This window comes from Piliocolobus tephrosceles, chromosome 2 (assembly GCF_002776525.5).
Source record: "Piliocolobus tephrosceles isolate RC106 chromosome 2, ASM277652v3, whole genome shotgun sequence".
NCBI classification, from domain to species: Eukaryota; Metazoa; Chordata; class Mammalia; order Primates; family Cercopithecidae; genus Piliocolobus; species Piliocolobus tephrosceles.
In genome coordinates, this window is record NC_045435.1 from 178,589,667 (window position 1) to 178,615,227 (window position 25,561).

At 42.1% G+C, this 25,561-nt stretch overlaps 1 protein-coding gene across 2 annotated transcripts; it reads left to right on the top strand.

Annotated features, from left to right (window-relative positions):
* The first annotated feature begins 3,117 nt into the window (after positions 1 to 3,117).
* On the top strand, positions 3,118 to 24,567 carry SLC33A1 (solute carrier family 33 member 1). 2 transcript variants are annotated; one of them, XM_026455686.2, is made up of 4 exons: positions 3,118 to 4,481; positions 14,409 to 14,599; positions 23,858 to 24,042; positions 24,314 to 24,567. In XM_026455686.2, exons 1-4 carry the CDS (start codon positions 3,707 to 3,709, stop codon positions 24,489 to 24,491), a joined length of 1,329 nt encoding a protein of 442 aa, XP_026311471.1. In that variant the 5' UTR covers positions 3,118 to 3,706; the 3' UTR covers positions 24,492 to 24,567. The 2 variants fall into 2 exon arrangements, with proteins under 2 accessions (XP_026311471.1, XP_026311472.1); XM_026455687.2 differs by lacking the exon at positions 14,409 to 14,599 and having other exon boundaries at positions 24,314 to 24,469.
* The last annotated feature ends 994 nt before the right edge of the window (positions 24,568 to 25,561 follow it).

Here is a 25,561-nt window from a genome sequence, read left to right on the forward strand (position 1 = left end):
TCTGAAGTTCAAGTGATTCTCCTACCTCAGCCTCTCAAGTAGATGGGATTACAGGCATGCACCACCACACCCAATTAATTTTTGTATTTTTAGTAGAGACAGGGTTTCACCACCTTGGCCACGCTGGTCTCGAACTCCTGACCTTAAGTGATCCACCTGCCTTGGCCTCCCAAAGTGTTGAGATTACAGGGATGAGCCACTGCCCCTGGGCCCACCTTATCACTTTAATAATGCATGCATATTGAATTGGGGTAACATGAAAAACACTTTTCCTGATACTTGGCTCCAGCAGTAATTTTTCCTATTGTTTGTAAATCTTGCCTGCATAGATGTAAAGTTTTTTTTTTTTTTTTTTTTTTTTTTTTTTGGAGACGGAGTCTCGCTCTGCTACCCAGGGTGGAGTGCAGTGGCGCGATCTCAGCTCACTGCAAGCTCCGCCTCCCAGGTTCCCACCATTCTCCTGCCTCAGCCTCCCGAGTAAGTGGGACTACAGGCGCCGCCACCACGCCCAGCTAATTTTTTGTATTTTTAGTAGAGACGGGGTTTCACCGTGTTCGCCAGGGTGGTCTCCATCTCTTGACCTCGTGATCCGCCTGCCTCGGCCTCCCAAAGTGCTGGGATTACAGGCGTGAGCCACGATGTAAAGATTTAACATTTGATTGGAAGATCATTTAACCACTAAAGGGGGAATCACTCTTATATGTAGGGAGAAATCAATTATTTGCAAGAAGATTCCTTATTTAAAAACTGATGCCGGACACCGTAGCACACACCTGTAGTCCCAGCTACTTGGGAGGCTGAGGCAGGAGAATCGCTTGAACCCGGGAGGCAGAGGTTGCAGTGAACCGAGATCACACCATTGCACTCCAGCCTGGGTGACAGAGCGAAACCCCATCTCAAAAAAGAAAAAAAAAAAAAAAACTGACTTGATATCAATACAACGCACTACTACTCTGTGATTTAAAAAAAAAGATGGACAAACATTGATACTGATATATTACCATCTTAAATGGATCTCAAGGACATTTTGGTGGATGAAAAACAAAGTTGTATACTATACGATTCAATTTTGATCCCCAAAGTTGCATACTATATTATTCAATTTTTATAATATTCTTGAAATGACATAAGTATAGCTGTGGAGAACAAATTAGTGATTGCCAAAGAACAGGGAGGAGGACAGTGGACTGGTGCAACTAACGATGTGTAGAAAGTACTATAAGGGATAGCACTATGAAAGGGTGACACAGGGGACACACACACATACACACACACACACACACAAGCTAGTGCATGTAAAAACTGGCGAAATTGGAATAAAGCCTGTGGTCTGGTTAACAATATTTTACAGATGTCAGTTTCCTGGTTTTAATATTGTACTGTATTGAGGCTATGATCAGAGGAAGGTGGGTAAGGGTACATGGGACTCTGCTATATTTGCAATTTCCTGTGAATCTACAATTATTTCAGATTAAAGAAGGGGAAAAAATCAAACACAAGACATACAAACTCATCAAATATTTCCTTTTTGGGGGGAGAAAAAAACACCTACTGATTGTGCATGGCTTTATTGGCTGCTTCCTTTAACTCCCACAACTCTCTGAAATAGATGTTAGGAACTCTATTTTATTTTCATCAAAATGGAGGCTTAGGTTAAGTAATTTGTCCAAGGCACAACTACTGTTAGAGCCAGGGTTTGAATCCAGCACAACCTAAATCCCACTCATGGTTGTTTTTGCTGAATCCTGACTGGACTTAAATGACACTGTTCTTTTCTTTGACGCCCAGACTGGAGTGCAAGCACAGGATCTCGGCTCACTGCAACCTCCACCTCCCGGTTCAAGCGATTCTCCAGCCCCAGCCTCCCTAGTGTCCGGGACTACAGGCGTGAGCCACCACGCCCGGCTGATTTTTGTATTTTTAGTAGAGACGGGGTTTCACCATATTGGCCAGGCTGGTCTCGAACCCCTGACCTCAAGTGATCTGCCCGCCTGGGCCTCCCAAAGTGCTGGGATTACAGGCGTGAGCCACCACGCCTGGCCTGCCATCACGCTTGTAATCCCAGCACTTTGGGAGGCCAAGGCGGGTGGATCACGAGATCAAGAGATTAAGACCATCCTGGCCAACATGGTGAAACCCCATCTCTACTAAAAATACAAAAAATTAGCTCGGCGTGGTGGCACGCGCCTGCAGCCCCAGCTACTCGGGAGGCTGAGGCAGGAGAATCGCTTGAACCCAGGAGGTGGTGGCTGCAGCGAGCCAAGACCGCTCTGCGGCACACCAGCCCGGGCGACAGTGTGAGGCTCCGTCTCAAAAATAATAAAATAATAATAATAATAATAATAATAATAATAATCATCATCATCTTTCCGCCAGAGGTGAGAGAGCAGGAAAAAAAAATCAGATTCTCAAATTCCTGTGCGTCTCTTAGTAGAGAAGGGGTTTCTCCATGTTGGTCAGGCTGATTTCGAACTCCCGATCTCAGGTGATCCGCCCGCCTCAGCCTCCTCACGTAGTGGGATTACAGGCGTGAGCCACCGCGCCCAGCCACAAGACGTTTTATTACAACATAAATATAGAGGATGTAACCAGTCATCCAACCACCAACGTAATTAGAGTTGGTTACCAAGTTTCCCCACGCGTCTTCCACCAGGAGGGATAAACGGACTGCAGACAAACCTAGAACCCCTTTAGCAGCTTAATTCGTACCATAAATATGTAGGCACCGTAAGGATGCGATTCTCCAGTTAGCCAGGCCTTTTTCTACCCTTTTGGGGGCACAAGGCGACCTTGCCTCCTAATTCAAAAACTTCGTACACTTCAATCCTTCTACCCTTTTCTGGTCAGCCACGAAAGCAGCAGCTTGGCACAATTCCCAGCCTAGAGTTCGGGCACTGCCTGTCATCAACACAACGACGAAACCTACACCCAAGGAGACCTCACACCCCGCGTGATTACATCACTCAACCACCAGCGCAGGCCCGGAGGAACCCACTGTCACGTGACCGCTCGTGCCCAATGACCGAGGCCCACGCTTTCCAGACCGCCATAGGCGCTGTCATAGAGCCGGTGCTTGGGCGGCGCCCCGCCCCGGCCGCACGGTGCGCCGGCGTTAATCCTCCCCGAAAGTTCCGGCTGCCAAGATTGCAGGTTCCCACCAAGCATTGTTTCCGAACTGGGCCACAAGAGCGTGTTCCTGATTGGCTTGTTCTGGAGGTTGGGAAGGGACCTGTTAGAGACTGGGACCACTTCCTGAAGCGCGAGGCAGGAAGTTATATGCGTTTTCTAGTGTCCTGTAGAGAAAGTGCTATGTGCCGCATTGGTATCGGCGAGAGCTGGAGGTGTTGGGTCGGGAGACCGGCCGTTCCGTCCCGCCTCAGGTAGGAGCTGGTTTCCATCGCAGCACCACGGCACACACCTCCAGCCCCGAGCCCGGAGCGACTGCCCCGGGGCCTCCTTCAGGCTTCTTGACGCCGTTCCAGGGGACACCTAGCCAGGCATCCTATGGGCTTCTAGCCAGAGGACTGGCTCCCGGCTTCAGCACTCCGGGCTGCAGTAAGAAGTGCCCTTATCGCTCTGAGCCCTGCCACCATCCCGTGAACCACCGAAACCCTGGTCCAGCGCGACAGCTTTGGACCTGGGACTGGACGGATCCAAAACGCTCAGCCCTGGCCCCCCACAGACGGGGCTCTGCATCGTCTCTGATATGTCACCCACCATCTCCCACAAGGACAGCAGCCGGCAACGGCGGCCAGGGAATTTCAGTCACTCTTTGGATATGAAGAGGGGTCCCCTGCCCCCGGGCGGTTGGGATGACAGTCATTTGGACTCAGCGGGCCAAGAAGGGGACAGAGAAGCTCTTCTGGGGGATACCGGCACTGGCGACTTCTTAAAAGCCCCACGGAGCTTCCGGGCGGAACTAAGCAGCATTTTGCTGCTACTCTTTCTTTACGTGCTTCAGGGTATTCCCTTGGGCTTGGCGGGGAGCATCCCACTCATTTTGCAAAGCAAAAATGTTAGCTATACAGACCAAGCTTTCTTCAGTTTTGTCTTTTGGCCCTTCAGTCTCAAATTACTCTGGGCCCCGTTGGTTGATGCTGTCTACGTTAAGAACTTCGGTCGTCGCAAATCTTGGCTGGTCCCAACACAGTATATACTAGGACTCTTCATGATATATTTATCCACTCAGGTGGACCGTTTGCTCGGGAATACCGAAGGCAGGACCCCCGACGTGATTGCGCTCACTGTGGCATTCTTTTTGTTTGAATTCTTGGCCGCCACTCAGGACATTGCTGTCGATGGTTGGGCGTTAACTATGTTATCCAGGGAAAATGTGGGTTATGCTTCTACTTGCAATTCGGTGGGCCAAACAGCGGGTTACTTTTTGGGCAATGTTTTGTTTTTGGCCCTTGAATCTGCCGACTTTTGTAACAAATATTTGCGGTTTCAGCCTCAACCCAGAGGAATCGTTACTCTTGCAGGTAGTGTATTTAAACTATTATGGTGTTAGGTTTATCCTTTTGAAAGAGTGTGTGATGTTGGAGGGAAGCTCATTAATTTACTGGAAATCATTGTACGGGCGATAACTCAAGGTAAGTTTTCTGTTTCGTCCAGATGAGCTTCTTTGAATTATTAAAGCCAAAGTGAATGACATTAGAGCAATCAAATGATCAGTACTCTGCAGTTAACAAGGAGAGGCAACCCATCAAATAACAATGGAGTGCAGGGATTCATGCCACTTGCTTAATACACAAATGCACATTTTTTAAAAGTGTGGCTCATATAGTTCACATTTTTCCTTTTGTCTTGTTGGTTTTAGGTTTCTAGCTCTATACTTTCTGATCCATTTCTACCCCTACCCTTGTACCCAGAATCCAGCCTTCTAGTGAATGGAACAGGGTTTATTCGTTCAAACATTATTGAGTCAGCTAAGGGATGGGATTCTAAGGCCTCTTATGAATAAGGCAGAGTTCTGCACTCGAGAAATAGGGGAGATGAATATTTTAGGAGACTTCGGAGTTGCCAGTTAGTAACTGCCTTTGGGAGTCAGGCTTCACATTGCAGATAACATATGACTTTGTTCTTGGAAAAGATTCCACGACGCCAGGAAATGGCACACCAGGATGCACAACACAAAGTGAAAGTGCACTGAGGCAGGAAAGTACAAAAAAGTACAGGACATTGCCTGAACTGGGTTTAGGAAATCATGCTGAGAAAGGCTGTGACTAAATTAGTAAGATTTTATTTAATTACTATGGGAAAAGGGTTTAAAAGTTTGTCCTATAAGTAATGGAGGGTAAGGTCTAAAAAATTTCTCCGTTTCTCTGCATTAGTAAAACTCTCTTTTTTCTTTTTTCTTCTTTTATTTTAATTGAGATGGTTGGGGGTGGGGGGGGGTGTCTCACTATGTTGGCCAGGCTGGTGTCGAACTCCTGGACTCAGGTGATCCTCCCCCTCCTTGGCCTCCCAAAGTACTGGGAATTACAGGTCTGAGCCACCCCACCTGGCCTAAGCTTATCTGAGGGCTTTTGTATTTTGTTTTTTTTTTTAGCTTTTGTAACAACTAGAAAACAAGTAAAATGACCAATATAAGGAATAAGAATGTCAGGAATATAGTGGAATTTTTCATTTCTGTCAATGATGATGAATTTAGGGGATTCTGTTTTGAAATTTAAGCAGCTAAACTTCTCAGCTTCTGTGCTACCTTGGAAATTCCCAGTAGAGTAAACGACCAGGTATGTGGGTGGTGGTAGGAGGTGTCACAACTATACTAATTTCCTGCAATCTCCTGCAATCTTACTCATTCTCACACACATCTAACCTTATGTACACCTCCTCAAACTGCTAGTGAGTGAGCCACTATTACTGGTGAAATGATGGTGACAGTACTTTTTCCTCAGTTGTTTGGTTGAGAGATATTATATGTATATTATATATAAGTATATATATGCGCCCAGCCAAAATAAAAAAATTAATTAAAATAAAAATAAAGAAGTCAAGGCTGGGTGCAGTGGCTCACGCCTGTAATCCTAGCACTTTGGGAGGCTGAGGTGGACAGATCACCTGAGATAAGGAGTTTGTGATCATCCTGGCCAACATGGCAAAACCCCTTCTCTACTAAAAATACAAAATTTAGCTGGAAGTGGTGGCACTCACTTGTAATCCCAGCTACTCAGGAGGCTGAGTGGGGAGAATTGCTTGAACCCAGGAAGCAGAGGGTGCAGTGAACCAAGATCGCACCATTGCACTCCAATCTAGGTGACAGAGCAAGGTTCCATCTCAAAAAAAAAAGAATAAGTCAGCACAAATTAAAATCCAGTGGCATAATTTTGATCCATTAGGGAACAGTTGTGGCTAAGGGAGTATAAATATACTAATTCTTGAACTCATAACAGCATTCTCTGGAATAATGTTTTACCAATCACTCTTACATTAAGAGAAAGTTCCAATTTAGCTAATTAGCAATTTAGTTTCCATGGCCTCTTAAACCTTGATTTCACTGAGGCTTTCTCGTATTAAGTAACATCATCTCCTTAATCCTCTGGTGATATAAACATCAGTCCCAGGACAAAATGAAAAGCTGACACAAAAAGCAACAAACTGGCTGGACGTGGTGGCTCATGCCTGTAATCCCAGCACTTCGGAGGCCAAGGCGGGTAGATCACAAGGTCAGGAGATCAAGATCATCCTGGCCAACATGGAGAAACTCTGTCTCTACTAAAAATACAACAATTAGCCCGGTGTGGTGGCATGCACCAGTAGTCCCAGCTATTCAGGTGGCTGAGGCAAGAGAATCGCTTCAACGGGGGAGGCGGAGGTTGCAGTAAGCTGAGATTGCACCACTGCACTCCAGCCTGGGCGATACAGCCTATAAGACTCCATCTCAAACAAGAAAAAAAGCAATGAACTGGTAACAGGATGCATTCACAAAGTATTTCTAGGCAGTGAATTATTATTATTATTATTCTGAGATGAAGTCTCACTCTGTCGCCCAGGCTAGAGTGCAGTGGTTGTGATCTCAGCTCACTTCAACTTCCCCCTCCAGGATTCAAGCTATTCTGCTGCCTCAACCGCCCTAGTAGCTGGCATTACAAGCATGTGCCACCATGCCTGGCTAATTTTTGTATTTTTGGTAGAGATGGGGTTTCACCACGTTGGCCAGGCTGGTCTTAAACTCCTGACCTCAAGTGATCTGCTGACCTCGGCTTCCCAAAGTGCTGGAATTACAGGTGTGAGCCACTGTGCCCGGCCTTGACTTGTTACTTTGAATTTTTTTTTTTTCCTGTGGAATTTGAACTTTGTTCTGCAGTAGATTCTAAAACTAGCTTACTTTTTAATTCAGCTGTTTATATCTGTAGTAGATTGCTGTTTCTGGTTCAAACATTTTAGTTGAAAGTTAGAATTCCTATAGTTTCATTCTCCTTTTTATGACTGAACATACCACATTTATAACATTGTTCTTTCTGGAACTTAGGATAACCAAGAAAAACCAGTGGTTTTGAAAAAGTTATATAGCACACGAAGAATTATATGAAGGAAATATAATTGCTTAGGTGATTACAGAGGAGCTAAGCACTGAGGCAATGTTTAGAAAATCCAAATATTGAAAGGAAGCATAATTGTTTATTGTTTTTTGTTTTTTTAATTCTAAAATATGTTCTGGCCAGGTGCAGTGGCTCACACCTGTAATCCTAGCACTTTGGGAGGCTGAGGCGGGCAGATTGCTTGAGCTCAGAAGTTCAAGACCACTCTGGGCAACATGGCAAAACCCCGTCTCTACTAAAAATACAGAAAATTAGCCGGGTGTGGTGGCGCATACCTGGAATCCCAGCTACTCAGGAGACTGAGGCACTAGAATCACTTGAGCTGGGGAGGTGGAGGCTGCAGTGAGCCGAGATTGCGCTACTGCACTCCAGCCTGGGTGACAGAGTGAGACTCTGTCTCCAAAAATATAAATAAAAAATAAATAAAATACTATCTGTAACAGTTTTGATTGTTACAGATAAGTGGAGATGGAATATATTGGGTAGATAGATAATGTAAATGAGTCATCTGAGTTGGAGGGACAGAGATAATTTGAGAAATCCATGCCCCTCTAAAGGTGAGGAGTATCAACTCTAGTAAGTTGTAGTTTTGTGATAATAGGATCCCAAGATTGCTAGATCTTTTTTTTTTTTTTTTTTTTTTGAGATAGAGTCTCACTCTGTCGCTAATTTTGTGTATTTTTAGTACAGACGGAGTTTTACCATTTAGCCAGGATGGTCTCAATCTCCTGACCTCGTGATCCACCCGCCTCGGCCTCCCAAAGTGCTGGGATTACAGGCGTGAGCCACCCCACCCAGCACGATTGCTAGATCTTAGGAGTATTCAAGAGAAACTAGAAATTCCTTTTTTATTTCCTGATTTTAAAAAACACTTCTTAGGCTCATATAAAAACATGTCTTTAGCTGGGCACAGTGGCATGCATCTGTAGAGTGGCGTGCATCTTTAGTTCCAGCCACTTGACAGACTGAGATGGGAAGATCATTTGAGGCCAGGAGTTCGAGGCTGCAGTACATTACAGTACTATCTGTGAATAACCACTGCACTGCAGGCTGGGCAACCTAGCAAGACCCATCCTTAAAAAAAAATCTATCTAATCTATCATCTATCTATCTGCCATCTGTCTAATCTAATTTATGTCTTCAGGCCACATCTAGCCTGTAAACTGGTAGTTGAGGCCCTCTCCCTCTAGTATAAGTAGTAACAATTAGAAGTGATTGGAATAAGGAGCAACATATTTGGGTTTAGGAGCAGGGAGCAAGATGGTCTAATGCCAGAGAAGAGAGCTAAAGATACTAACGTTTATCAGTTTGTTTATAAATAGGCACGCACATACAGGAATAAGAGAAAGTGTTGCTTTGAAAAAGTTGATGCTGTGAGTATGAATCCAGCCAAACTAATGACATTAAAAACAGTGTTTGTAAGACATTGATGCTTTAAATTAGAGAGAGGGACCATTAATTCCTACCTGATGACAGATTTCTTTGTCCTGCTTTCATAACACATAATTTATGACTCAAAATGCCTGTTAGAATTTGGAAAAGACTAACTGACCCTTTTCTAGATAGACCAGGTATTCTTATATAGGCTATAATACATTATTTAGCATTCATGTCTAGGCTTAAAATGTTACCCTACGTTCTCAGAAAAACAAGTATTCCTTTTTTATTTTTTTGAGAGTGTCTTGCTCTGTCACCCAGGCTGGAGTGTAGTGGCGCAATTTCGGCTCACTGCAACCTCTGCCTCCTGGGTTCAAGAAGTTCTCATGCCTCAGCCTCCCAAGGAGCTGGGATTATAGGCATGTGCCACCATGCCTAGTTACTTTTTGTAGTTTTAGTAGAGACAGGGTTTCGCCATGTTGGCCAGGCTGGTCTTGAAGAACTCCTGACCTCAAGTGATCCACCTGCCTTGGACTCCCAAAGTGCTGGGATTACAGGCGTGAGCCACCGTGCCCAGCCTATGTATTCTCATTAATGTCATCTCCCTATAATTTCTTGAGTAAAATGAATTCTTTAGGAAGACACGCCAAGTTTGTTTATCCTGTGCATTTGAATTTTCTTTGGCATATCACCGTATGGGGAGATGGAGGTGAGAAGGGGGAATATAAGTAGCCAGTTTAAAGAAGTGTGGGAACCAGGTGCGGTGGCTCATGGCTGTAATCCCAGCACTTTGGGAGGCCGAGGCGGTTGGATCACCTGAGATGAGGAGTTCAAGACCAGCCTGACCAACATGGAGAAACCCCGTCTCTACTAAAAATACAAAAATTAGCTGGGTTAGTGGTGCATGCCTGTAATCCCCGCTGCTTGGGAGGCTGAGGCAGGAGAATCACTTGAACCCGCGAGGCGGAGGTTGCGATGAGCCTAGATTGTGCCATTGCACTGCAGCCTGGGCAAAAAGAGTGAAACTCCATCTCAAAAAAAAAAAAAAAGAAGTGTGGGGAAAGTATCTATGTTCAAGTCCTCATGGTTGGAGCTAAAATATGAACCTTTTTTCTCAGCGGTGTCCAGTTGATAGAAAAGAGAGCTTACTTGCTGTGGGCGTATCTGAGTATCTGGATGATATAATGGAAAAGATTTCTTGCTTTAGAACTAGACCGGAGTTTGAATGCCATTTCTGGCACTTTCTGGCTTGTGATTCTGTTTCCTTGTATATAAAGTAGGAGTAATAATGCCTGTTTTGGAAAGTGATTTTGGGATTTAAATGAGATGTCCTCTGTTTTTCTCAGATCTTATAATAGACACTCAGATCTTACAATAGACCAATAGACACACCTATAATAGACAGGTGTTAGCTATTGTACCTTTATTGGTTACTAATGAGTTGTTACATGCTCTTAATTTCTGCATTCATGAAAGCACTGGACAAGATCTTGGAGCCATGTCAGAATAGTCTGTTTTTTAGGTCTTTTTTTTTTTTTTTTTTTTGAGACGGAGTCTTGCTCTGTCGCTGGGCTGGAGTGCAGTGGCCAGATCTCAGCTCACTGCAAGCTCCGCCTCCTGGGTTCACGCCATTCTCCTGCCTCAGCCTCCCGAGCAGCTGGGACTACAGGCACCCGCCACCTCGCCCGGCTAATTTTTTTTTTGTATTTTTAGTAGAGACGGGGTTTCACCGTGTAGACCAGGATGGTCTCGAACTCCTGACCTCGTGATCCGCCCGTCTCGGCCTTCCAAAGTGCTGGGATTACAGGCTTGAGCCACCGCGCCCGGCCTGTTTTTTAGGTCTTTACTCAAAAATCATGTTTATGAAACTTGAACATCAGCTTTGATATCTTGATCATACATATATATACCATGTATGCTTAAGTTTATAAAATAAATCAAAATTAACCAAAATGTTAATGATGAAGTATTTCAATATTTTTGGTTATAATGGTAAAATACGTAAATCAAAACTAACCAAAATGTTAATAATGAAATATTTCCATATTTTTGGTAATAAGATTTCTTTATGGTTGTTGGCATTATAGTCTATGGATGTCTCTAGCATCAAAGCAATGTTAATAAGTCTAATAAGACTACTGGCTATCAGTTATTAGCATTGGTCTGATTTGTGGTAATTGTATTCATAAAACTTCTTAATATATTTCCTGGCCTCTCTGAGCTATTGGCTTTTTCATTCTTCTGCATGTGTGAGATATGGAAATCCTTTGAATTAGGGCTTTGTGACTGAACCATTGTCACTACTTCCTTCTTTTTATGTATTTTCTCCTCAAAGCACAAAGAAATTAGAAATATCTTTGTCTGGGTATAGTGGCTCACACCTGTAATCTCAATACTTTGGGAGGCTGAGGCAAGAGAATCACTTGAACCTAGGAGGTCAAGGCTGCAGTGAGCCAAGTTTGCACCACTGCACTACAGCTTGGGTGACAGAGTGAGACCCTGTCTCATAAAAAGAAAAAAAGAAATAATCTTATCTGCAAACATTGCTGAAACTTGTTTAGTTTCTTCTTCTTTTTTCTCTTGGTATCAAGGAATTTAAATTTTAGACGGACTGTGTTTATTAACATTGGTAGACTATGCTAAACAAATTTTCAATTCTTTTGCCTCGAAAAATGGAACTCTTTAAGTCTTATATAATTGGAAAACTTTTACTTTTCACTTAACATTAATTTGAATTTCTGGTGACAGTGAAAATTATTTTTTTTCAGGGCTTGTTAAACAACTGTTTTAAAACAAATGAACAAAACCCTACTCAATGAGAATAATATTGTACGTGAAACTGTAAACAAGTCATTATTAATCTCATTTTGCAGATAGAAGTAAGAATGCAAAAATAGTGGACATGCCAAGCGAATGCTGTTAATAATATGTAAACTTCTTTGCTTAAACATTTATTACTTAAACTGAAAAATAAAAAAGTGGGCCGGGCGTGGTGACTCAAGCCTGTAATCCCAGCACTTTGGGAGGCCGAGACGGGCGGATCACGAGGTCAGGAGATCGAGACCATCCTGGCTAACACGGTGAAACCCCGTCTCTACTAAAAATACAAAAACTAGCTGGGCGAGGTGGCGGGCACCTGTAGTCTCAGCTACTCAGGAGGCTGAGGCAGGAGAATGGCGTAAACCCGGGAGGCGGAGCTTGCAGTGAGCTGGGATCCAGCCACTGCACTCCAGTCCGGGCGACAGAGCAAGACTCCACCTCAAAAAAAAATAAATAAATAAATAAAATAAAAAAGTGGACATTAGCCTCACAAGGATAATGTTATTAATACATTGTTGTTCATTCCTTTTGAACCAGATTCCAAAATGCTAGAAATTATGTTAAGATACTATTTTATTCTGGGCATGGTGGCTCACACCTGTGATCCCAGCTCTTTGGGAGGCCAAGGCAGACCATTTGAGGTCAGGAGTTCGAGACCAGCCTGACTAACATGGTGAAACCCCGTCTCTACTGAAAATACAAAAATTAGCTGGGTATGATGGCACACACACCTGTAATCTCAGCTACTCCAGAGACTGAGGCAGGAGAATCGCTTGAACCCGAGAGGTGGAAGTTCCAGTGAGCTGAGATTGTGCCACTGCACTGCAGCCTGGCAAGAGTGAGACTCCATCTCCAAAAATATATATATATATATATGTATATATATATATATATATATCTTTATTAGGCAGTATAAACTATGGAAAGATTGTAAGACTCAACTTCAGAAGGTTGAGATTCAAGCTCTGCCTCCGTCTCTGCCTTATAGTGATTTTACCTTTGGTAAAGATTTAAGTGTTCTGAGTTTCTTTTCCTCATCTGTATATAGTAATAACACATGCTTAGCCTATTCTGTTTGCTGTGAGAATCAAATGAGATAACATATAAGAAAGGAATATTTAAATACCAAGGTGAAATTGATCTAAACAAATAATGCTATATTTCTCCCTCATAAGTGAGGTTCAAACTGTAGTGATCACCTTCAGTGAGCACAGCAGCAAGAGCAAGATTGAATCTAAGGAAATACCCTGACTGAAGAATATTCTAATTGTTTTTGAGAAGAGGTGACTAGGGTCCTTGATCAGTTGTGCCACATACACCATAAAATCAAAAGTAAAAACATCTAAAATGGAGTACAAGTCTAGAATGTTTGAGCTATAATGCAAGGATTTTCTAGCCAAATCTTATTTTACAGATGAAGAGACTGAGACAGGGCTATCTAATAAGTTTTCTAGTGGCAAACTAAAATGCAATTCTCAGGGTGGTTAATGAGATACAAGTTTTGAAATTAGTTATAAGGTGTGAAATCACCATTTTACCACTGACTTAGAATGTAACTTGGACAGCTTGACCTCCCTAAACCTTCGTTTGTTCACCTGTAAATTTGGGCTGGTGATAACCTAATCTGTTGGGTTGTTGAAGTAAAGGAGTTGATACATGTAAAATGCGTAGAATATTTTTGTCGTAAATGATATCTCCATACTATTATTTTTAGCTGTTTAGCAGAATCTTCCAGATTTTTATTCACTCCCTCCACTAAATTTGTTCAAGGTGATAGCTAATGGCTCAACTATCTTTCACTGAAACAATTCAGACAGTACTCTTCATGTGTCCTCATTCTGCACCTACGAGTGTGACCAAATGCCTTTTGTATCATAGTATTGAGATGAGAAAGTTATTCTTAAACAGATTGAAAGCATTAGAAAGTTTAAAAATACAAGGTAGAACATCTGATGTAAATAATCACATGTTGTCAAATTTAATAAAGAACTGAAAAGGCTTGGGTATATAAGAAATATAACTGGTGTACCTTAGGGGATATGAAAATCGTTTCCCACCCATAGCATTTTCCTTGAATAAAGTGACATGATAGGCTTTTGTTCATTCAACTCAGTTGTACACTAAATGTAATGCCCTCCACTCCCGCCACCCCCTGCCTTTTTTGTTGTCACTGTCTATTTTGGGGTCTCTACGTTTAAGAGTCAGGACTCTTTTGTTCATTTCCTGTGTCTGGTACAATGCCTTGAATATAATAAAGAGGTACCTAAATGTTGACCTTTTTTTTTTAAGACAAGGTCTCACTTTGTTGCCCATGCTGGAGTGCAGTGGTACAATCACAGCTCACTGCAGCCTCCACTTCCTGGGCTCAAGTAGTCCTCAGCCTCCCAGGTATGGGGGACTACAGATGTGCAGCACCAAGCCTGGCTAATTTCTTATTGTTTGTAGAGATAGGGTCCCACTATGTTGCCCAGGCTGGTCTTGAATTCCTGGGTTCAAGTAATCCTCCCACCTTGGCCTCCCAAAATGCTAGGATTATAGGCATGAGGCCCTGTACTTGGCTAATTTTTTAAATAACATTTTAGTTGAAAGTTACTGTATATAGAATTATTTAGTATCAATGAAATTATGTAATTTAAAAAATTAATTATAGATTTAAAACATTTTCAGATTTCCTTTTTTTCTGGGGAACTGTATTTTTAATAACAACAACACTGGTTGCCCTTCTGAAAAAAGAAAACAAAGAAGTATCAGTAGTAAAAGAAGAAACACAAGGAATCACAGATACTTACAAGCTGCTTTTTGCAATTATAAAAATGCCAGCAGTTCTGACATTTTGCCTTCTGATTCTAACTGCAAAGGTAAGAGATTTATAAATCAAATTTATCATTTTCTTATAAGTATCAGTATCATGGAATACTTTCAGTGCCTTTTTCATATCATAGGTCCCTTTCCACTACCATTAGAATTTAACAATGAAAAACAATATTTTCTGTTTATTAAATGTATTTGAAAAGATATAATGATATCAACTTTAATTTTAAAGTAAGCTAAATATCTTGGAGTATTGTAAAGAATTATGTCAATTTGAAGAACTGTTAGTAAATGTGAACCTTAATGATATTAATGCTTGGAATGGAGATTAATATCTTCAATAATCAATAGCTCTGTCTTCTTATAATCAGTATACATTTAATGTTGGAGTAATACAATTATTTACTTAAAGTGTGATGTAAAGAGATATAGGGCCAGGCGTCATGGCTCACGCCTGTAATCCCAGCACTTTGGGAGGCCGAGGCAGGCGGATTACCTGAGGTCAGGAGTTCAAGACCAGCCTGGCTAACATGGTGAAACCTTGTCTCTACTAAAACTACAAAAATCAGCCAGGCATGGTGGCACGTGTCTGTAGTCCCAGCTCCTTGGGAGACTGAGGCAGGAGAATTGCTTGAACCCAGGAGGTGGAGGTTGCAGTAAGCCGAGATTGCACCATGGCACTCTTAACTGGAGTGACAGAGTGAGTCTCTGTCTCAAAAATAGATAGATAGATAGATAGATAGATAGATAGATAGATAGATAGATAGATAGATACAGAAGTATATGAGTATTAGAAGTCAGTTTTTTAAAAATCCATTGAATTATTTTAAGTACTGAAAGGAAAATTATACCATAAGAGAAATGGGAATTACTGGTGACTTTTATTCTATATTAAGGTGTCTCAGTTTTATAGTTCTAAAAATATTTTTAACACGTTAGGCTAGAATAAAGGTAAGTATATTTTGTTACAGTGAACTATTGATAGTGTTGGAGTTAATATTTCTAAAATCTGCAATCTTTTTTTTTTTTTTTTTGAGACAGAGTCTCGCTCTGTCGCCCAGGCTGGAATGCAGTGGCCGGATCTCAGCTCACTGCAAGCTCCGCCTGCCGGGTTTACGCCATTCTCCTGCCTCAGCCTCCTGAGTAGCTGGGACTACAGGCGCCCGCCACCTCGCCCAGCTAGTTTTTTGTATTCTTTAGTAGAGACGGGGTTTCACCTGGTTAGCCAGGATGGTCTTGATCTCCTGACCTCGTGATCCGCCCGTCTCGGCCTCCCCAAGTGCTGGGATTACAGGCTTGAGCCACCGCGCCCGGCCTAAAATCTGCAATCTTATAGGATTTTCATTTTATATACTTAAATCTATGTATATACACTTTACATCTATCTTTTGACAGCTTTGAAGGAACCATTTTAGCCTTATTATATTCATTTTAAATAGTGAGTGTTTTTTCCTCTTAATGATAGAAGGCCAGATGTGCTGGCTCATGCCTGTGATCCCAGCACTTTGGGAAGCCAAGGCAGGAGGATCTCTTCAGCTGAGGAGTTCAAGACCAGCCTGAATATGGCGAAACAAAAAATAAAAAAATTATCTGGGTGTGGTGGCACATGCCTGGAGTGCTAGCTACTTGGGAAGATAGCTTGAGTCTGGGAGGTGGAGTTTGCAGTGAGCCATAGTTGTGCCACTGCACTCCAGCCTGGGCAACAGAGCCAGGGGTCTGTTTCTTGAGACAGGGGTCTCAAGGAAAAAAAAAAAAAGAATAGGAAATTCAGAAAATGTGAAAAGTTCAAGGAGCATAACTATATATATATATATATATATATATATTTGAGATAAAGTCTCACTCTTTTCTCCCAGGCTGGGTGCAGTGGAACAATCTTGGCTCGCTGCAACCTCTGCATCCTGGGTTCCAGCAATTCTCCTGCCTCAGTCTCCCGTGCAGCTGGGACCACAGGTGTGTCCCACCATGCCCAGCTAGTTGTTTTGTCTTTGTTTATTTTGAGACGGAGTTTCACTCTTGTTGCCCAGGCTGGAGTGCAATGGCCCTATCTCGGCTTGCTGCAACCTCCACCTCCTGGGTTCAAGTGATTCTCCCGCCTCAGCCTCCTCAGTAGCTGGGATTACAGGCACAGGCTGAGCTGATTTTGTATTTTTAGTAGAGATGGGGTTTCTCCATGGTCAGGCTGGTCTCGAACTCCTGACCACAGGTGATCCACCCTTGGCCTCCCAGAGCTCTGGGATTACAGGCATGAGCCACCACGCCTGGCAATTTTTTTGTATTTTTAATGGAGACGGAGTTTCACCCTGTTGGCCAGGCTGGTCTTGAACTCCTGACTTCAGGTGATCTGCCCACCGGGCCAAACAATATTATCTAATTATATCACTTAATACTTTTATCATTTAAGATACAGTATTTGCTGGATGTGGTGGCTCACGCCTTTAATCCCACCACTTTGGGAGGCCAAGATGGGCTGATCACTTGAGGCCAGGAGTTCAAGACCAGCCTGGCCAACATGGTGAAACCCCGTCTCTACTAAAATTACAAAAATTAGCTGGGTGTGGTGGCAGGCGCCTGTAAGCCCAGGTACTCCGGAGGATGAGGCAGGAGAATCGCTGGAACCCGGGAGGTGGAGGTTGCCTTGAGCCGAGATTGTGCACTGCACTCCAGTCTGTGTGACAGGGCGAGACTCCATCCCCAAAACAAATTAATTAATTAATTAAAAAAAAAACAGTATTGACCTTCTTGGTATATTTCCTTTGAACCTCCCTTTTTTCCCTGTATATGTTTGTGTGCATGTATGTGTGTATACATATACTTCATATACTTTTATTTTATTTTATTTTATATTTTATTTTATTTTTATTTTGAGACCGAACCTCACTCTGTTGCCTAGGCTGGAGTACAGTGGCACGATCTCCCCTCAATGCAACCCCTGCCTCCCTTCAAACAATTCTCCTGCCTCAGCCTCCCTAGTAGCTGGGATTACAGGCACACGCCATCATACCCAGCTGATTTTTGTATTCTCAGAAGAGAGAGGGTTTCACTATGTTGGCCAGGCTGGTCTCAAACTCCTGAACTCAAGTGATCTGCCTGCCTCAGACTCCCAAAGTGCTGGGATTACAGGCGTGAGCCACCATGCCCGGCCTATTTACTCATTTACTTTAAAAGTGGAATTGAATCATGCTGCATATAATTTTTTATCTTCTGTTTGTCTTATACATTTCTGTAGTATTACATATTTGAAAACATACTTCTTAATAGCTACATGATATAGTTAGTGTGTAAATTTACTATAATCTACTCATTTTTCTGTTGTATGTTTTGCTTATGTTTTTAAATTATGAAAATGCACTAGCAAATATTTTTGTGCTTAAGTCTGTGATTTTCTGGACATTTCCTTCCAGTAAACTTTTTTTTTTTTTTTTTTTTTTGAGACAGAATCTCGCTTTGTTGCCCAGGCTAGAGTGAAATGGCTAATTTTTTTTTTTTTTGAGATGAGTTTTTCGTTTCCCAGGCTGGAGTGCAATGGCGCGATCTCGGCTCACTGCAACCTCTGCCTCCTGGATTCAAGCGATTCTCCTGCCTCAGCCTCCCGAGTAGCTGGGACTACAGGCATGCACCACCATGCCTGGCTAATTATTATTATTATTTTTTGAGGCAAAGTCTCGCTCTGTTGCCCAGGCTGGAGTGCAGTGACGATCTTGGCTCACTGCAAGCTCCGCCTCCCGGGTTCACACCATTCTCCTGCCTCAGCCTCCTGAGTTGCTGGGACTACAGGTGCCTGTGGCCACCACTCCCGGCTAATTTTTTGTAGTTTTAGTAGAGACGGGGTTTCACCGTGTTAGCCAGGATGGTCTCGATCTCCTGACCTCTTGATCCGCCTGCCTCAGCCTCCCTAAGTGCCGGGATTACAGACGTGAGCCACCGTGCCTGGCCCTGGCTAATTATTTTTATTTTTTTTCAGTAGAGACAGGGTTTCTCCATGTTGATCAGGCTGGTCTCAAACTTCCGACTTCAGGTGATCTGCCCGCCTTGGCCTCCCAAAGTGCTGGGATTAAAGGCATGAGCCACCACTCCTGGCCTAATTTTTGTATTTTTGGTAGAGACAGAGTTTCACCATGTTGGCCAGGAGTGGCTGGTCTTGAACTACTGACTTCAGGTGATCTGTTCGCCTCAGCCTCCCAAAGTGCTAGGATTACAGGTGTGAGCCACTGCACCCGTCCTATTTTTTATTTTTTTTAAGATGATGTCTTGCTCTGTCTTCTAGGCTGGAGTGCTGTGGCATGATCATAACTCAGTGTAATCTCAAACTCCTGGGTTTAAGTCATACTCCCACCTCAGACTCTCAAGTAGCTAGAACTATAGGTGCTTGCCACCTCACCCAGCCAATTTTTTTTTTTTTTGAGACAGAGTCTCGCTCCGTTGCCCAAGCTGGAGTGCAGTGGTGTGATCTCCGCTCACTGCAACTTCCTCCCCCTGGGTTCAAGTGATTCTCCTGCCTCAGCCCCTGGAGTAGCTGGGATTACAGGTGTGCACCACCATGCCCGCTAATTTTTGTATTTTTAGTAGAGACAGGGTTTTACCATTTTGGTCAGGCTGGTCTCGAACTCCTGAGCTCAGGCAATCTGCCTGCCTCGGCCTCGCAAAGTACTGGGATTATAGGCGTGAGCCACTGCGCCTGGCCCACCCAACTAATTTTTAAATTTTCTGTAGAGATGGAGGGTTTCATTTTGCTACACAGGCTGGCCAATAGATTATTATTATTATTTTTAATATATATATTTTTTTGAGATGGAGTTTCACTCCTGTTGCCTGGGCTGGAGTGCAATGGTGCGATCTCAGCTCACCACGACCTCTGCCTCCCAGGTTCAAGAGCTCCTCCTGCCTCAGCCTCCTAAGCAGCTGGGATTACAGGCATGCGCCACCATGCCCAGCTAATTTCGTATTTTTAGTAGGGACGGGGCTTCTCCATGTCTGTCAGGCTAGTCTTGAACTCTCGACCTCATGTGATCCGCCTGCCTCTGCCTTTCAAAATGCTGGGATTACAGGTATGAGCCGCTGTGCCTGGCTGGCCAATAGATTATTAAGCGGGCAATTAGTGGGTCAATGAATGTGATATGATTGCTGAATTGCTTTTCAAAAGGTTATGCTAATTTATACTGTCTGCAGCAATATATAGGGAGGTACTTCAATTACAAAGTCTATAATACTGTTTTCTCCTTTTAAAATTCTCCCCAATAACATCTCTCCTAATTTTTAATACTACAGATTAATTTTCTTTCCTTTTGAATTATATGTTAATGGACTATACAATATGTATTTTTATGTTGGATGCATATGTTCTTTTGCTCAGTGTTATATTTGTGCAATTTATCCATATTTTTATTTATAGCAGTAGTTTGTTGATCTCATTACTGTATAGTATTTCATTGTATGAATATGCCACAATTTATCCATTCTATCAACAGGTTTTTAGAGCTATTATGAGTAGTGTTTCTACAAACATTCACATATGTGACTTTTGGTGAAGATAGGTGCACATTTCTGATTGGTAAATATATAGGAATAGAATTGCTGGTTCATGTAAAATGCATGGTATTATGTACTGCCAAATAGTTTTCCAAAGTTGTTATTCCAATTTTCCCTACCACCAGCAGTGTAAGAGAGTTCTGATTGTTTTACATCCTTGAAAACACATATACTATCTTTTTTTTTTGAAACGGAGTCTTGCTCTGTCCCCTAGGCTGGAGTGCAGTGGCGCAATCTCGGCTCACTGCAAGCTCTGCCTCCTGGGTTCACACCATTCTTCTGCCTCAGCCTCCTGAGTAGCTGGGACTATAGGCGCCCACCACCACACCCGGTTAATTTTGTGTATTTTTAGTAGAGACAGGGTTTCACCGTGTTAGCCAGGATGCTCTCGATCTCCTGACCGCGTGATCTGCCCGCCTTGGCCTCCCAAAGTGCTGGGATTACAGGTGTGAACCACCATGCCCGGCCTATATTATCTTTTTAATTTTAGCCTTTCTGGTGGTTGTGTAATGGCATCTTGTTATTGCCATATTTTGAATTTCCCTAATGACAAAAGAAATTGAGCATCTTTTGATGTGATTATTGACCATTTGAATATCCATAGTTGCCCTTTTCTTTGAACATGTAAAGTTTTTGTTTCTGTTTAGATTTCATTTTTTAAGATGAGGTCTCTGTCACCTAGGCTGGAGTGCAGTGGCACCATCACAGCTCATTGCAGGCCTGACTCCTGGGCTCAAGTGATCCTCCCACCTCAGTCGCCCAAGTACAGGCATGTGCCACCACCATGCCCAGTGAATTAAAAAAAATTTTTTTGTAGAGAAGAGTTCTTACTATGATGCCCAGACTGGTCTTGAGTTTCCGGGCTGAAGCAGTCCTCCCACCTCATCTTCCCAAAGTGCTGTGCTTACAGGCATGAGCCACTGTGCCAGACCAAACTTTTGTTTTGTTTTGTTTTTGTTTTTGTTTTTTGAGGCGGAGTCTCGCTCTGTCGCCCAGGCTGGAGTGCAGTGGTGGGATCTCAGCTCACTGCAAGCTCCACCTCCGGGGTTTACACCATTCTCCTGCCTCAGCCTCCCGAGTAGCTGGAACTACAGGCACCCGCCACCTCGCCCAGCTAGTTTTTTGCATTTTTTTAGTAGAGATGGGGTTTCACCGGGTTAGCCAGGATGGTCTCGATCTCCTGACCTCGTGATCCGCCCGTCTTGGCCTCCCAAAGTGCTGGGATTACAGGCTTGAGCCACCGTGCCCGGCAGACCAAACTTTTTAAAATATATTTTGGCTTTGAGTCTTTTATTAGATATGTGTATTACAAATATCTCCTACTATATAACTTTTAAGACTTTTAACATTTTAAAAGTAAACATTAAAGTCAGTTTGTATATCTTATTTTTACAAAGAGAATGAATAAAATGTAAGTGAAATTATTTTCTGTACTTACGTGAAATATATGTTACCTTTAATTTTTTTATGGTGAAATTTGGCTCTATTCCAAGAAGTTACAGTGTATACTATTTATAATTTATTTCTTTTTATTTTTTAAGACCAAGTCTCACTCTGTCACCAGGCTGGAGTGCCGTGGTGTGATCTCATCTCACTGCAGCCTCCACCTCCCAGGTTCAAGCGATTCTCCTGCCTCAGCCTTCTGAGTGGCTGAGACTACAGGCGTGTACCACCACACCCAGCTAGTTTTTGTATTTTTAGTAGAGATAGAGTTTCACCATGTTGGCCAGGATAGTCTCAAATCTCCTGACCTCATGATCTGCCCACCTTGGCCTCCCAAAGTGCTGGAATTACAGGCCTGAGCCCCTGCGCCTGGCCTTATTATTATTATTATTTTTTAAATATTTGTGTGATATTGAAGTGGCCTTGTGGTCTAGGGTAGTACCTTAGGTTTGTTGTCTCACAGCCACAGAGATCAAGGACGCGGGCACACAAAGAGTGAGGTTAACAGCAGAAGTTTAGTAGGCGAGAGAAAGAGAATAGCTCTGTGCTACAGAGAGATGTCCTGGAAAAATGTGTTGCCAGATCTGTGGTGAAATGCAAGAGGTTTTATAGATGAGCTAGTGGGGAGGCGGTGTCTGATTTAAACAGGGCCTGAAAAACTGGTAAGGTCCAGGTGCACCATTTACATAGGGCACGAATTTCTGGCAGCCCCCACCCTAATTTTTTATTATGCAGGTGAGTTCTCTGCCTGAGCTGCACCATGTTGCCGATTTCTTTTTTACTGTACACATGCTAACAAAAAAGAGAAGATGGAGCTTTCATGGTGGACATGCCTCCCAGGTAGCCCTTTTCTGTTGGTGCAGCTGCTGGCATTCCCCCATGCAAGCTTCCAGCTTGCTTATCTATGTTTGCATCTCAAGTTTTTCAGACTGCTCTTTGTTAGAGAAGAAATGATTTGGGGGACTGCTTTTTGTTAGAAGGGAAGCTCTGCCAAGGATTCTTTTGCCCTCACTGTCTGCCTAAATAATTTCTTTCTGCTTACTGTATCGATATAATTTCACACTTTTTGAAAATGTGTTGGCAGAACTCCTTTATATCCTTTATCCAGATTATCTAATTATTAACATTTAGCTCCACTTTCCTTATTCTGTAGATTTTCTCTTTCTATGTATATCCATTACATATGTCTTCTGAAATACTTTAGAGTAATTTGTACACATTGTGCACTTTTATCCATAAGTACCTTAAGTATGTATTTCCTAAGAACAAGTTTTCTGCTTACAAAACCACAACTCAATATCGGGAAATTTTAAATTGATATAATATTATTATCTAATTATAGTCCATATCCAAATTTTACACAATAGCAGTCTTCATAACTTTACTTTTTTTCTGGTTGGGAATCTAATCTAGGATCACACATTGCATTCAGTTGGTATGACCTTTCATTGTCCTTAATATCCTTGACATTTTTGAAGGATACAGGCCAATTATTCTGTAGAATGGGCTTCTAGTTACATTTCTCCCATGTTTCTTCTTGTTTGGGTTGAGGTTATACAGGTATATAAGGCACGAAGATCAAAGAAGTAATGTTTTGATGTCTGCAGGGAATTATATTGAAAGCCATATCATGTCTCTTTATCCCTTTAACTGTTGTTTTTAACTTTAATTGCTTTTGTAATCTATTGTAAAAGTACTATTTTTCCTTTTGTAATTAAAAACTGACTCATGGGGAGATACTTTGAGGCTGTCTAAATAATCTTAATTTAATTCTTATTCTTTTTTTGTGCTGTTTTTAAGGATTAAGCTAACTATACTTTATCACTCTCATTTTATTCAATCTCTCAGATATGTTTTCTCAGAATTACTTTTGAAACATTAAGATGAACTTCAGAAATTTTATTATGGTCAGTCAGAAATCATTAAAAATGTATATATATATATGGCATCATTTTAACCAGATTTATTTGGGTCAATTAAAGGCTTAAGTTCTTTTAAACCTAAAACTTACAAATCAATAAATTTGGATTTTTGACCCTGTTTACTATAGCAGATTGGACTTTTTGAAGTGGAAATTTAATTGTATTTATAGCCATCTACAATCCCTACCAGTACTGAATTTTCAGTTGTTTTCACTTGATATTATTAGAAAACCAAAAGGCAAAATGTACCTCGTATAACTTGATTGTTGTACCAGGTATAATAATATGATGCTCACTTGTAACTGTCATGGGTCAGTAATAAAATTGAGGTTCTTGAAGAACTTACATATGCATGGAGGAAAATATTTCATAAGTCATGAATTAAAATGCTTTTTTGTTTTTATATTGCAGATTGGTTTTTCAGCAGCAGATGCTGTAACAGGACTGAAATTGGTAGAAGAGGGAGTACCCAAAGAACATTTAGCCTTATTGGCAGTTCCAATGGTTCCTTTGCAGATAATACTGCCTCTGATTATCAGCAAATACACTGCAGGTCCCCAGCCATTAAACACATTTTACAAAGCCATGCCCTACAGGTAAAAATGAAATAAAACCTTACTAAATAAGAAAGGGTAAAATGAGAAACATTCATCAATATCACTAATATCTGAGTGTAGAATTATACATATGGAAAAAGGTTTGAAAAGCATCTTTTTTCAATATTATTTATGTGCACTTTTATCTTTTTAACCTCCTAACAGGTTTAGATTCAGCTTCTTTCATATGGTAGGCACATGGATTTCTGTTTTTGTTGTTGTTGTTATTTAAGCTAAAATGGAAGTCAACTCAATGTTTCTTTCTCTATAGATTATTGCTTGGGTTAGAATATGCCCTACTGGTTTGGTGGACTCCTAAAGTAGAACATCAAGGGGGATTCCCTATATATTACTATATCATAGTCCTGCTGAGTTATGCTTTACATCAGGTAAGCTTGTGGTTTTCTCAGGAAATAAACTGTTCTGACAGCTTTATACAGTTGCCTTAACATAATGATAATAAATTTTAAGATTTAAGCATGAATCTGACACTGAAGAAATTATTGATGGTGGGCTTTAAACCCTATGACTTTTCACTTAATGAGTTAGGTTCATAGAAAGAGACTTTCTTTTTTGCTTTTTTTCCAAGATGAAGTCTTGCTCTGTCGCCCAGGCTGAAGTGCAGTGGTGCAATCTTGGCTCACTGCAACCTCTGCATCCCAGGTTCAAGCGATTCTCCTGACTCAGCCTCCTGAGTAGCTAGGATTACAGGCACGTGCAACCACGCCTGTCTAATTTTTGTATTTTTAGTAGAGTTAGGGTTCCACCATATTGTCCAGGCTGGCCTTGACTCCTGACCGTGTGATCCACCTCCCTCAGCCTCCCAAAGTGCTGGGAATACAGGCATGAGCCACTGCACCCGGCCAAAAGATTTTTAAAAAGTGTATTCAACAAGTATTTGTTACATTTTAGAATTGATACGAAAGCCAGCAAATTCTACTCTTGCTAAATATTTCTCAGTTTATCCCTAGGTTTCAGTTCATTATTTCTTGAATTCCTAATATCTTTTCTTTCTGAAAGTATTGAGAAATAGTAGAGGGTCCTAGTTTCTGGCTTAGCCTCTTTTTTTTTTTTTTTTTTTTTTTTTTTTTTTTTTTTTGAGACGGAGTCTGGCTTGGTTGCCCACTACCCACGCCCTGCTAATTGTCTGTATTTTTAGTAGAGACAGACAGGGTTTCACCATATTGGCCGGGCTGGTATTGAATTCTTGACCTCAAATGATCTGCCCAACTTGGGCTCCCAAAGTGCTGGGATTACAGGCGTGAGCCACCATGCCTGGCCCTGGCATAGTTTCTGTATTGAAAGTTATGACTGTTTTTTTTTTTTTTTTTTTTTTGAGACGGAGTCTCGCTCTGTCGCCCAGGCTGGAGTGCAGTGGCCGGATCTCAGCTCACTGCAAGCTCTGCCTCCCGGGTTCATGCCATTCTCCTGCCTCAGCCTCCTGAGTAGCTGGGACTACAGGCGCCCGCCACCTCGCCCGGCTAGTTTTTTGTATTTTTTAGTAGAGACGGGGTTTCAC